At 43.4% G+C, this 14,940-nt stretch overlaps 1 protein-coding gene across 3 annotated transcripts; it reads right to left on the reverse strand.

Moving 5' to 3' along the window:
• Positions 1-253: 253 nt before the first annotated feature.
• On the reverse strand, positions 254-14,602 carry LOC119657131 (integrator complex subunit 6). 3 transcript variants are annotated; one of them, XM_038063901.1, is made up of 5 exons: positions 14,390-14,602; positions 13,752-13,955; positions 13,522-13,684; positions 3,718-3,785; positions 254-3,624 (listed from the first exon to the last, which is right to left on the reverse strand). In XM_038063901.1, the coding sequence occupies exon 5, from the start codon at positions 3,465-3,467 to the stop codon at positions 579-581; it is 2,889 nt and encodes a 962-aa protein (XP_037919829.1). In that variant the 5' UTR covers positions 3,468-3,624; positions 3,718-3,785; positions 13,522-13,684; positions 13,752-13,955; positions 14,390-14,602; the 3' UTR covers positions 254-578. The 3 variants fall into 3 exon arrangements, with proteins under 3 accessions (XP_037919829.1, XP_037919830.1, XP_037919831.1); XM_038063902.1 differs by having other exon boundaries at positions 14,204-14,602; XM_038063903.1 differs by lacking the exon at positions 13,522-13,684 and having other exon boundaries at positions 13,752-14,602.
• Positions 14,603-14,940: the final 338 nt, after the last annotated feature.

Here is a 14,940-nt window from a genome sequence, read left to right on the forward strand (position 1 = left end):
CAAAATTCGAAGCGTTCACCAATCGAGCGCATTCTCTAGCACACTTGGCATGACATCACCTGAAAAATCATCGCTAAACATCCTCCCCTAGCCTAAGCAAGTCATTCATCATATGGTTGACCACACTTCGTTGATTTATATCTTTCAATCCTCAACATATAAATAGTTTGCAGTTGACAATATACAATCAAGTCTCTATCGTTAATTGACCGGCTAGAAATCTCCCCAAATAGACAATTCAAAAAGTTAAAACTACTGAAACTCGTTCTTCTTTTATAAATAGATAACAATCATTAAAAGTGAATTCGGGGGAAAAATATGTTAAAAATATCGGCTACACTTTATCTAACTTCTAATCATGTGTTCTCTTCTCGTTTGTCGTAAAATTAGATTTCAAAGAATTGAAAAAAGATGCGCGGACGTACACCTAGCTAAATACCTGGATGTTTCTTAAACGTGTACCTAATAAGATCTTATCAGAAATAATCAACCGTTGTTTTGTTTTTTCTGTCTTTGAAACGACGGCTAACTCGTATCCAAAAGAAAGAATATCTTTCTTATCTATATATTTACAAAAATCACGATGTTTCCGTCCCACCCAGTGTTGCATCCATGTGCTTTTCCCACCACTCCTGTATACTGTCGGCCATTTTCTTCCGACGAAAACGTAGTGATTCGTTTATACACATTTGAATAAAATTGAATTTCGTCTCAAAGTTGCCTTTGATCATGCTCAGATGATCCAGCAGAGCCGAGTAATCACGTCCCGGCCTTCGAATATCCTTGAAAATTATACTTCGCGTTTCCAGATTCTGTCGTTTTATATTCTCTTTTTGTTCTTCCTCTGCCTCTTCGTCGACTTCTTCCTTCTTTGTAGTATCGATCACCATTGGACCTTGTTCATCGTCGTCATCCTGATCCACATCGATGGGCTCCACTTTATTGTCTGCATTTTGAATTTCAGTTGCTTCAGCAACACCATTATGACATTGTTGGAGAATTTTAGAAATTTCCTGAGCGTCACTAGTGTCGTTTGGACCACCATGAAAAGCTGGATTACTGCTTGCCGGTGAGAAGAACGCATTTCCGTTTTGTGCCACGGAGGCCGCAGGGGGAGGTCCATTCCCACTACCACCTACTCCGCCACCTATCACAGGTGGATTAAATGCTATTGAGCTCGGCATCATGTTATTACTTAGAAGACCATTGGCAGGTGGAAGGTTAGGTGATGTGCTTGGTTGCTGTCTTTCATCGGAGTCATCGAAGTCTCCATTAATGAAGTCATGAACGTGTCCATTCAGGGTGAAGCCTTCCTGATCGAAGTCAAATACCACAACTAAACGATCTGGATCAGGTTCGTCCGAAATAGTCGACGACGTATCTGACATGCTGTCGTCTTCAGCATCTGACATCAACGGCAACGATGAGCAGCTTGAACGTGAATCAGTTGATGTTCGTCGAAATACATAATCTTTCCTTATAGGTCCAGCCTTTCGTTTCCGCATGCGTCCCTGTTCCATCTTCTTCGGGGTGTTAGGCTGATTCGGCTTAATCGGCGCCACATCTCCCAAGTCTGCTTCGTCCACCATAACCATGTGCTTGTCCTTTTTATATGGATTACCAAACATGTGTTGCCTCACGTTCGTTGGTTCAATTTCCCGAAGCGGTGTCTCCTTGTTCTTCAAATATTCTTGGTAGTTACCCATTTCAGCAATCGGTAAGCAATGTCCTGAATCCTTGTTCACCACACTAGTTCCAAACGTCGGTGTTCGTAGGAAATTATCTCGCATTCGTGCAATTTCGTCGATGAGATCTCGCCTGGGTATTTCAAATGGATTCCGATAATTCTTAGCCGAAGGTTGTTTCGTCATTGAAGGTACGACAATTGTGTAGTTTTCAAAAGGTGTAATATCGCTATGCATTTTACTGAATGTTTCCCGCAGCATTGGGTGTCGAACTAAATCCCTTCTTAGTTGTTGTCCGCAATTCAACTTGGCAGTTTCCACTTGACGGTAAGGCGGCTTGGGCTGTTTCAGCTGCTTATACACCCTAAGGCAGAGGTTCTCCTGGTCTTGTTTCGCGGTATTCTTAATCTGCTTTAGATAATTCGCAACATTCGGACTTAAGTAGTTATCAACGTTTTCCGGGAGCATGAACTGCAACAGTGGATACGGAACGTTGATGTTAAGTAGAGCTCGTCTCAAAAACGGACAGTAATACTGCGGAATCGAACGAACATACGAGTTGAACTTATACATCCAATCATTCGGTGGATTCAGCATAAATTTATGAATTAGATCGTGTAGTAGAGGTAGCAATGCTGGATAATTGTAAGCCAAAACATACAAATGGACCTGCGTGAAATTTGGATTCGCCTTCAGATATCCGAAAGGTACTCCATCGATGCCATGCATCCCGCTTAATATTATCACCGGCCAACATTTATTCGGTTCCCGTTTCGAAAGAATCTGCAACGTGAGCGGGCTTGCCTCCACTTCATACTTATCAACAGGAAAATTCCGCACAATTTGAGGTTCATCAACACATGGAACTAAAATCCTCAATTTTGGATGTGCATCACGAGGTGGCAAAGTATTGGCTTTCGGGTCTGGCCAATAGGGTTCAGGCAGTGGCCAATATCCCATCGGAAAGGTTTTTTGCGTTGGGTGCTTTTGAACGTATATCATCTTTTTCATCGCCTGAAATGTTAGATCCTGCGATTCGCCGTCTTTCAAGTCTTTCGTAATCAGAGTTTCAAAGTTGAGCACGACACCTGGCTGCACCTTCTGCACTAAACTCTCTATGCATTGATTCAAAACGTACTGTGATTTGATCCGGTACGATCGTCCTCCTGTTACCTCGCACATTCGTTCAATGGGCGAGTCATCATGTGGGACTTTTCCTTCAACGCGCTCGTCCACGCGATTGCCCGCCATGCGCAGAACAAGTGAAAATAGACGTTGATCCCATCGAAATGGCTCTTTTGTGAATTTTGTTCCAGGAATTTGGGCATTGAGTGGCAGTACAATTTCCTGATGTACTCCATTCCGAGAGGAATATTTACCGCCATCAGTTATGACAATTATCACGGACGGTTCAAGGTAAAATGGACATCGGCCTTGTCCGTAAGTATCAATACCTGATTGCATACGATTCAAATTCAACAGATCAAAGGCATTTTTTAGTGCTTCACCCATTGATGTAAGTCCAGTGCATTGTAAGTTTTTCAACTCATTCATAAACGTGGCATGGTTCTCCTTCCAGCCGGCTTTCACGTTACATGGAGGATCCTCGAAGGTAAGCAGCATATATCGGTCACCAAGACAATCTTGCGATCGTTGACGATACTTCAAGAAGGTTTCCACTGCTCCCTTTGCAATATCCAAGTAACTTTTCTGTACGCCATTTACGTACGCTTTCTGGCACATAGATGCCGATGTATCAATCAGAAATAATATTATCGTCATTCTAACATTCGCTTAATCGGCTGTAAGTACATTTGCACTGGAAACTGCAATAAATAATGCTTTATGTGAGCGGCAATATGAAATTACAATTTTTTTTTAGAAGTTCGCGACTTATTTACTCCGAGGTGAATATTATTCTTCTGTTCTAGAGATTAATCTGGAAAGAGAGGCATTAGGGTGTGTTATCAGTTTAAAGGGAAACAAAGTCTCAGATTGCGAACCAATTACCTAAAGCAGAACAGAAACCTACCCAATTAGAAGCTCTTAGTCACGACTCATTGACCACGAGGTTGGATTTGAGTGGCAGCCGAATTGGAGCTGTAAAAAAAGAAACCATGTGATGAGATCGAGAAGTGTTAAATTATAACAGGTTGCAAAATAAATGTAGCCTTTATTAGGATATTAACAAAAGCAACAGCAAGGACGGCCTAAACGCGCTGCTTCAGATTCAATTAAAAAGTTAGGCCTTTGTTAACATTTTTGCACGGTTACCATCTATAAGTTGGTTCAGTGTTCGAATACATAAAGTGAAGGAACTGTACACTAGGAGGTAGTGGTAATAAGTATTGTCTCAACATTTCAAAATAGTGTTTGAGTCGAAATTTTCCGACCAGATGATGGCACATCATCTGCCCACATAGAACCGGGAGAGCATTAGTGAATAGTCGAAGCAGGACTCACTGGGATACTGTAAGATAAGTCCGATAAGTTAGATTTTTCCTGCCGTTTCCATAACTTGATTAGTGCCTGTCTGACAAAAAAGCTCAGGGATCTAGAGAAAAAAGTAGCTTAATGGGCTTGAATTTGGGTTTCAGTTTCTTCAGATTTCTTTTTTTGACGAATAACAAGAAAAAGCTTCTTTAAACTAAAATTAATTTGGTCATTACAAGAAGAGTATTTAAAGTCTTGGATTTACACAGAAACGACAACTTTGACTTTTTATATCTTTATTAGAATAGTGCGATTTACACCAAACTTGGCAGAATCATGCTCTATGTGATAGCCTATATTGCTTTCATGATTGTAGGATGAACTTAACGTGGGTATTGCAATCTTTTACTAAAAATGTATGTATGTAATGTACTATTATTAAATTGGTATAGAGGGTACTTCGGAACTTAGGCACAATATAGTGGTAGCTTCATCGACTTTTTTCCGATTTTCCGGTTGAGCAGTTTCTGAGTATGGGTCAGTTTTACATGTGCGGAGAAACCCCTCCCCCCCTTAAATTCAACCTTGAATGATGTAACTCATTGTCTGGGTGAGCGTTCATAGTTCTCACCCTTCCACGAAACTTGGTGTAAATCGCTATAACCGAGAAAAATTCATGTGGCAGAGAGACAGACGACAGAGGGACAGACACACATCAAACCAATTTTTGTTATTTTACACAAAAGCTTAGAAAGCAGGACAAAAAATAAATCAGTCACGATCGCAGTGGATTCTGCCCAGCTGGTAATTTATTGTGTGTCGTGTTTCTATAGCACTTCTGTGCGCGCGAGTCCATGTAATTAACCAATCAGCTGTGAAAAACCAATACATACATAAATACAATAAAAAATTGATAAAGTGGCATTACAATATTATTTGGATCGCTGCCTTCTACGACTGGTATTGGCTTAAAAAAAAGGACGAAAAATTTGACTGACGTTTTCGTCCAGGGCAAATGCAACTCATCAGACGTTGCCTCACCTTTGCCCTAGGAGCAGCGTGACCGAAAGTAACGACAGATCGTAGTCGCTCCACTTAAATGTAATCGCAAACACGTAATGGGTACGAATTATATTCAAGGGAAATCCGTTATTGCTCAGCGTAGCAAGGGCAGTGAAGCAGGTTTCAAGTATCGCCCCGATACAGCACTCTGCCCCCAGCTGAATCCAGGGAGTTTCGGCTGCGATCGACTGGCGGAAATCAAAACTGACGCTCTTCCAGTGTCGTCTGCCTTCTGAGAGGCTTTAACCCAAAAAAAACGCCTCCAGATAAAGCAAGAAACTTGTCTGAAATAATAAAAAACTTGTTGTTTCTTTTTCGTTGGTGCTAGCACTTGTTAGCACTGATGAAGGGAACGAGTGGTTCCCGAAATATCGGTATTTGCAAGAATAAATATTCACACCAACGAAAAAGAAACAAGCTTTTATTATTTCAGATAATTAATCGTTGGAAACACCGCATAATTTCACTCAGAGGAAGTAAGTTGCTTCCCAAGTGGTCCGGTCCGTCACTAAGTGGGTGCGGACTCAGGACTCCCAAAATCCTCAACTGGTTTTGATCTGGCTGGCAGCCGTTGAGTTTCTTTCTTTCTTGGAACTACAGTGCCTATGGTCATGAACTATTAGCCGCGTATCTGAGCAACAAATACTTCCGTTTTTCCTTTGAAGGCAGGCCGTTCATCTGGCTCGCGGACCATAAGCCCCTAACATCTGCCTAACGACAAAAGCCCAAGGGTCAGGTTACTTCCAACATTCAACATGTTTCCGAAAACGACAACTTAATAGCAATCTCAACCGCAGTCGATTTTCCTGCAATTGCAGCGGTCATGAAGGACGAAGGAGTTCTTCAGAGTCTGCAGTTGCACCCCAAAAACACGTTTAAAGAATTCCCTACATTTGGCTCACCATCCGCTGTCTGTTCTCCAAAAAGAAAACTAGACCATATATTGCGGCCACTTTTCGCAAGGAAGTACTTCATTCAGTGCACAACCCGGCATTCGGACAACAAACCGCCCAGTCGGTAGCAAGTATTTCTAGAGGTTCATGAACAACGATGTTAATTCTTGAGCCAGAGAGTGCATCGCATGCCAAAAGTATAAGTTTACGGTATATTAAGAAATTTGTAGGTCAACAAACCGTCTTCACACCATACCGATCATTGATCGATTTACGCGATTGCGTGAGACAATACCTTTAAAGGACATTACACCACATGTTGAAACGTTGGCATCGGACTCTGAAGGCTGCTATTAAGGCGGGCGATAATCCCTCATCGTCACAGGCCTTGCCACTCGTTTTAAATGGCCTCCATACCAGGCGCCCGCGAAGAGCTTGATGCCAGCCCTACTGATCTAGTGTACGGGAAAAACCTACGACTCCTCGACGATCTGGTCTTCGACAAGATTACAAGATTATTGTAACTGTTACGACAAGCCATCGCTAAATTAAGGCCGCCTCCATATTTCGTCAGGCACAGCTAGTGGTCACCACCCCTAGGCAGCTCGCCGAGAGCGCGAGCGGCCATGAGGTCGGCCAGGAAGCCGGACCATTCCCATTCCGTTGTCTGGTTTTCGCCGAATAGTTTGAATAAATCATCAAATTTCCAATTAGAAGAAGACAATCTGAATCATATGTGTTTTCAACAAGATTGTCCAACTTGCTACACAGCCACTAAATCGATTTATTAAAGTTGAAACTTGGAAATCACGTTATCTCCAGAAATAGGTTTGTGCAATAACTGTCTCCCTCGTGGAGTTACCACCACCTCTCAACGTATTTCATTATGAATATGTGAGTTAATTGCCAACCACCCAGAATATTTAGAAACAATAAGAGCCACTTTTGAACGAAAAGTTGCTGGTATATCGCAGAACGAGAAATTGCTGGAATATCAAGGGAAAGTTTATTCTAAGTTGGATTCAATGCATCCATATCTGCAAACGCTTCTAAAGTGGATATTTGAATAATGTTGTGTTGGGCGTTCGAATCTAAAGGTTTTATGATCATCTTATGTGAGGAACGCTCCATACTTACACATAAATATTGTGTTCATCCTAAACAAACAAACACTGTCTATTACCGCATACCCATGGACACCGCCGTTCATATAAGTTCACTTCATATAATTATGACGTCATACACGGCTTAGAGTGCAATAAATTCACTTGAATTGCAAAACTTTGACCTTTTATAACTTTGTTAATAATAGCTGGATTGCGATAAAACTTTTCAGAATTATCACCTATACTGCTGCTAAATTTTGTACTACTACCCTGGACTTAAGGGGGATTTGCGGGTGATTTTCTAAAATATGATAATAAACCATTAACTTTATTAACTCCGCCATGCTATTAACATAGTATGTTGGTCCCAAGCCCAGGTAAAGGAGGAGGGTTTGAGGCAACGTACTTTATACTATCCTCGGTAAAACAAAAATAAAATTCTGAGATCAGGGAAAGAGATAAATAACATATAATTGGAGTTATTCCACTATGCTAAATTCTACCTGATCTCTCTTAGTGACACGTTCGGCGATAAGCCAACCAAAAAAATGAGTCACAAGCCTCGGAGAAATGCTAGGGCGTCCACCTCAGCCGACACGGCAGGACGGGCCCCGGTCCTGTCGAGAAAGGGACAAGGATTCTTGACGCATGGACGGCGTCAGGACGGAAACAAGTTAGTCCGAACAAAACAAATACGTGTCTAAACGCTAAATATTGGCACTCTAGCTGAAAAGACCGAGGAACTCGCAAGAGCCATTCGGAAAAGCTGCGACATTGAATGTGAACGCAGCAAAAATGGCCATAAACTTCTCTATTTTGGTGGATGGTTAGCATTACCATCACAGAGGGTTTCCGTGATGTCATTAAAAAATTCGAACGATTTGATGACCGGCTGATATCAGCTGATCGCACTTTTCACTTCTTCACCGCGTACGCACCACAGATAGGCTGACCTGATGCCGAGAAAGATACCTTCTGGCAACTTCTCGATGAAAAGACTTGTCACGTGCCACCTTAATGGTCATGTGGGTGAAAAGGCAGACGGTAACAGGTGCCTTGTGGGAAAGAGGTTCGGAGCGCGCAGTGAGGGTGGCGAGCGTATAATCGATTTTGCGGACACCCATGACCTTGTACTTATGAGTACATTGTTCATCGAACGATTGTCTCATCTTCCTACATTTTATAGAGGGAACAGTAAAACGCAAATCGATTATATTCTCATAAGAAGCCAACATTTTACCACTGTCACTGATTGCAAAGCCGTTCTCTATGAGACCATCGCCCCTCAACATCGCTGTTTGCTCAAAGATCGCGTCAGTGAGCGCATCAAGCTGCTATGAGCTAACCATATTTTTTTTAGTACCACATTTGTCAACAATTGTCAGTCAATTTCATTCAAAAACATATTTTTTCTTTTCAACAATCATGTCCAGTTTTGTTCCCGGAAAAAAGCATTTGCGAGAAGCTCAACTTTTTTGCTTCAGTTTGAAGAAATCAGCCGCTGAATCGTATCGAATGCTTGTGGAGGCCTACGGCGTCAATGTTCTATCGCTTGCAGGACACGAAAGAAAGATGTTTTTGCATCGGATTGTAATTGGCGGCGAAAAGAGGATTTATTTCGAGAATCCTAAACAAAAAAAAATCGTGGGTTGATGCCGGCCAACCAGCAACATCGTCTGCAAGACCAAATCGTTTCGGACGTAAGACGATGCTGTGTGTGTGGTGGGATCAGCGGAGTATTGTCTACTATGAACTGACATGGTATCCGCGCAATGCTGACCACATTGCCTCCCACAGTGTACTGTGGTGTACCGTTACGGTCTTGAATGAAGTGCTCTAACACACTTCAAGGCCTAGATCCAATATGGATTGTTGCGCCAACGATTATTATTATGGTATCCATAAATTACCCGAGAGATGGAAAAAATATGTAGCCAACAAGGGCCAGTATTTTGAATGAAGTTTTTTTTGGTTCCTATAAGAAAAATGTCTTTTTCTTAAAGAAAAAAATACCGGATTTAAGCCTGTACACCTGATAAATAAATCCAATAATTGGGCAATAAACACACTAGTAACTATCGAACCCGCCTAAGTGGACAATCGATGAAAATTTTCCATAGAAGGCTAGGACGACTTTGACGGGAGTTAAGGGTGTAACAGTGATTTACGAATGAAGTCAGAATAGTCGACATATAATTTTGCAAAGTACTCCTGGGTTCGGATCGAAACATGGGAGTGTAGGTGGGACAATAAGAAATCTCCAGTCACTTGCTGGCAATCATGCGAAAACTAAGCAGAAGCTGGACGACCTAGACCTAGGGCTCGGGGTGGACAGCGACGCGCAGGAAAGCGCCATGTCGGAGGAGGAGGGTGACACTCCGACAGTGGAGAAGAGCTCCAAACAATAACGGAGCCAATGACCAGCACTAGGATAGCCCAGATAAACCTCCACCATGCGAGAGCTGCATCTGCAGTGATTGCAAGGGCCGGAGTATTGCGAGGAGAGGGCGTTACCACTTCTTCTCGGCTGCGATGCCAACGCCCACCACGAAGTGTGGGGAAGCAGCGACACTAATCGTAGAGGTGAGTACCTTCTCGAATTTATTCTTAGTAATAAGTTAGAAATATACTACGTAGGGAACACTCCAACATTTGTGACCAGCACCAGACAAGAGGTACTAGATATAACTCTAGGAAATACTCTAATGAACGGGATGGGCAGGAATTGGAGGGTGTCGGATGAACCCTCAATGTCTGATCACAGGATAATCAGATTCGACATTGAGGGTAACTCCGAAATAAAAAGAATAATAAGGAATCCCAAGAGAACGGAATTCTACACAACGCACCTGAGCAACAACATTGCCCACCTTCAAGGAGGCGGTGACATCAGGAGCGAATTGGAATTAGAAACGGTGGTGGAAGACCTCAACACAATCGTCATTGACGCATATGAGGCCAGCTGTCCGGCCAAGACAGTCAAGTCATCAAGGGATGTACCATGGTGGAACAAGAACCTAGCCAGAATGAGAACGGAGGTACGAAAACTCTTTAACCGGGCAAAACAAACCGGGGACTGGTGGAGGTATAAAAATGCACTGACTGCGTATAGCAACGCGATCAGGGAAGCGAAACGCTTTAGGGAATTCTGTGAAGGGATTGAACAGATCACAGAAGCAACCAGGCTGTACAAGGCTGTAGCCAAAGACGGGGGAATATCCTCTGTCTGTTTGAAAAAGGAAGATGGGACATTCACCGAGAATGAGGAGGACAGGGTACACCTGCTTCTCAGACCTCATTTCCCGGGGTCCTACCTCTCGGCGACAGGCGACAATAATCTGCCTGACACCCCAACAACGAATAAAAGGGGAAGGAAAGGGAGCTGGAAACTAGCAAAAGAGGTATGCTCAGAAGCTAGGCTAAGATGGGCAGCGGGAACTTTTCAACTAATGAAATCTCCCGGAGTAGATGGCATTTTCCCAGCACTTATCCAGAGAGGCCTAGGAATTATCTTAGAGTCTCTTCTGAGGGTGGTAAGGGGGAGCATAGCACTGGGTTACATACCAAGGGCATGGAGACGGGCAAAAGTGGTCTTTATTCCGAAAGCGGGTAAAAAGGATCCTTTTCACCCTAAATCTTTCAGACCAATCTGCCTAACATCGTTCGTACTCAAAACGGTGGAGAAGGTCATAGACAACTATATTAGAACTAACGTTCTAAAGCGTAATCCCCTACATCACTGTCAACACGCTTACCGGGCAGGAAGGTCAACTGAAACTGCTCTGTATCAGCTGACAGAGGTACTACGGGGCGCCATAGAAACAAAAGAAATTGCACTGTGCACGTTTTTGGATATCGAAGGAGCATTCGACAACACATCGCACAAAGAGATACAAGATGCCCTGAGCCGCAAAGGAGTGGGAAACACCCTGGCACTCTGGATGGGCAAAATGCTAGAAAGCAGACAACTAGAGGTACAAACAGGTACAAATTCTATTATCATGAACACCACTCAAGGCTGTCCACAGGGTGGAGTACTATCGTCGCTGATATGGAGCATGGTAGTGGATGAACTCCTGGACGTGTTAACTAATACTGGAATACAAGTCCAAGGCTTGGCAGACGACATTGTTCTAATCTGTAGGGGCAAATATGAAGATACCCTATGTGATAGAATCTAAACTGGATTAAGGGTTACTAGTGCCTGGTGCAGGAAGGTGGGACTGCGGATCAACCCAACCAAAACCACCATAGTACCATTCACTAGGAGGCGTAAGCTTGATCACCTGAGAGCCATAACATTACATGATATGGAGGTGAAACAAGAAACAGAGGTCAAATATTTGGGAATTACGCTAGACCAAAAATTACTCTGGAAGACACTTGTCGGAAAGCCACGAGGGCTCTGATGACTTGCAGTTCTATAGCAGGAAAAAAATGGGGTTGCAGCCCGAAGATACTACTTTGGATATATACTGCAATAGTAAGGCCAATGATTACCTATGGAGCGGTAATCTGGGCAGAAAGAACCCAACTCAGCACACAAGCCAGGGAATTACATAAGCTCCAAAGGCTGGCTTGCGTGTGTATCAGTGGGGCAATGAGGACATGCCCAACGGCATCCCTGGAGATCCTTCTGGGATTAACCCCTCTCCATCTGCACATACAGATGCAGGCAAGGAGATCAATATTCAGGATGGCCGGTAGTATGAGTGAGGCGGGGAACTGCCTAAATCGAAGGAAGATTGATATCCTTTCTAGGCGATATCCCGAATTACTGATACCGAGGGACAACATGACAACGAGGTTTCACTTCAATAATAAGTTTGAAACACGTTGGAGTAACAAGGCAAACTGGGAGAGCGTGGCTGCGACATACGGCTTAAACCAGCAACTGATTACTTGGTACACTGACGGATCCCTTACAGCAGAGGGAGCGGGTGCCGGTGTCATTGGTCCAAGGAAAATGTACTTTGAGCCAATGGGCAGGTACACTAGCATATTCCAGGCGGAAATTTACGCCATAGATAAATGTGCCTCCTTTAATCTGCAAAGGAACTACAGGGGTCAGGACATAGCTATTCTCACCGATAGCCAAGCAGCGATCAAGGCACTTAGGTCCAACCAGGTGAACTCTAAACTGGTATGGGAATGCCTTGAGAGACTGAATACACTCGGCTCGTCCAACAAGGTCTGGATACTTTGGGTTCCAGGCCATGCTGGGTTGGAAGGCAATGAACCAGCAGATGAACTAGCCAAGAAGGGAGCAGGGATGCCTTTACACGGGCCAGAACCCTTCTGTGGAATCGGAAACGGTTTCATGGCTATGAATCTAAGAAACGAAGAAAAACGGTTGAGGGAACTATATTGGGCGGGCCTACCAAGGATGGAGCAATCCAGGGTGCTTATTGGGGGATACGAACCCATGAGCACAAGGGATTGCTTAAACCTCACCAAAAAGAACCTCCGAATCATAGTGGGAATTCTCACTGGTCCTTGTCGGCTGAACTATCACCTAGGGAAGCTAGGGATATCTACGGACACTGCCTGCAGGTTCTGTGAGGAGGAGGACGAAACCTCTATGCACGTCCTGGGACACTGCCCGGCACTTGCGCAAAGTAGGTCGATACATCTGGGAGAACACTTAATACCAGATGCAAAGCTGAAACTTCTGGAAGTGGGGAACGTACTAAAGTTCCTAACGGTTACAGGCCTGCTTGAGATACTATGATCCACAGGTACACTATAACCAGTAAAAGGGACACAATAGTTCTTCAAGGACGCGTTGCGACTTTTCCTTAACAGAATAATAATAAGCAAGTTATTATCCTTCGACCGATAGAGCACAGCAAAGTATTTACGATAAAAAATTCTGGTTTCGATATGGTGTCCACGACGAACGATAAAACCCAATTAAGTTAAAATACAACAAAAATAATGACTGAGTCTCTAATGGAAACACAGAAATATTTGGCCGTTGTTACGCCGTCGTGGCATGTCGGTGTAAATAAATTGGAATAACTGCTCGTGTCGCATCGTTAATTTGATCTCATCAGTGTTTACAGCATTTAACCAGTTACCGGAAGTAGTTTCTGCCACGACCTTATAATCGACATTTTGTTTCGGGATCAAAGAGGTGTAGGGTGGGGGACAGATTCATGGAAGCGAAAGTTACATGAACATAAGACGGAAGGAAGGATGAGAGGAAGAATACAGATTAATTATGCTAATCTGGGGATAATAAAATAACAGATGGAAAACAAAACGTCTACGTCATCTTACACTGCACTTTTATAAACTGTGAAAGGTTTCAGCGTTCCATTCTCCACCAAATATACTTACAAGTTTGTCAGAAGAAATAAATGAGTTAATTTCATCTCAAAATATTTCTATAAATTTATCCTTCTAATATTTTACATGATAGGCAGATCGGGAGACCCGATCGCGTGGTCAGACTGCCACAGATCAAGTGCAAACTGATTGCAGTTGAAGTTGAAACGGAAATCTGGAATGAATGCAAAGGAAATCACCACCTCCGCTCCAGTTGGAAATAATCTCAGTGTTCACCATACCTTAATGTCACACGCGTCCAACGCCGCCCAGAGACACAGCACTCCAAACCTGCTTCCTATCTGGCATATAAAACTCTCAGTGCACCTACACCTCTGATACTTTGGGATTGGATTCTACCCTCCAGGGTTGTGCAGGCAACGTCAGCGACCGATTTTGGGGTCCAATCGACGACGCGCTTAACAATCGCGATCGTATAACGCAATCTACAAGCAGATAAACAATAAATTGACATCGAATAGGCGGACGAGCAGTATGTAAACAGCAGAATAAAGTTTATCCGCTCGTAAAAATCTCACAAATGCATTGAGAATGGGAAAGCAAATCGTGTATAAATGCGAACGAGGTACGCCATCGACGCTTTTGACATTTCACCCCGAGACAAAAACCACATCGGTCGCGTGCAACTGTGGACTTGATCCGATACGTTTGTGATAACATCGAATGCACACACCCATTTCGTCGCCACCGCACTGCACACCGCTCGCTTTGATTGTGTGTCGCTTCGCCTCGGTCGCTGCACTACACACACTCGCCGCAACACACTCCTCTTCCACATACACTCTCCTGTCAAAAGCTATCCGATGGGACACCACTTCTCGCCTTCGAATTTCAATACACGAAATCACATCAGCATTACCCGAAATCCACGTTAAATGTCACTAGGACGACGCGCTGACCGCTACGAAAGACGATTGAGTAATCCCCTTGGGCGAGGGCTCACTCGTTTTATGAGAAAATTGTACAAAATTGGAGTGTGTAAGTGTAAATAACGAAAAATCAGCAACAGTTCTGCCCAATCGTCCTTTCATGTGCAATGTCGCCTCGCTCTGAAATCGAACTGATGCGATGTTCGCCGGAAAGAATGAACACAAGCTGAAATCCGAAAAACTGCACGAAATGGTAAATGTCAATTCGTATACGGGAAAATTCAAGATGGAAGAGGCGCGCTGATTAGGCGGGAGCCGTATTTGAAATATTGAAGCTATACTATAGAATAGGATGCTTTCTACATGTGTAGGACACAGCGTTTTAATTCCCACACACTATCATCCCTGGTTTGTGGCATTCTGTTTCAAATTGCTCTAAGTTTTCCTAATAAGCATACACTTTTCGAATGTTTTGTGCCACTTTACTCCAGAATTGCCCCAATTGGCAAACAATTGCAGCACCGGAAAATTCTTACTAATT

This window comes from Hermetia illucens, chromosome 5 (assembly GCF_905115235.1).
Source record: "Hermetia illucens chromosome 5, iHerIll2.2.curated.20191125, whole genome shotgun sequence".
Lineage (NCBI taxonomy): Eukaryota > Metazoa > Arthropoda > Insecta > Diptera > Stratiomyidae > Hermetia > Hermetia illucens.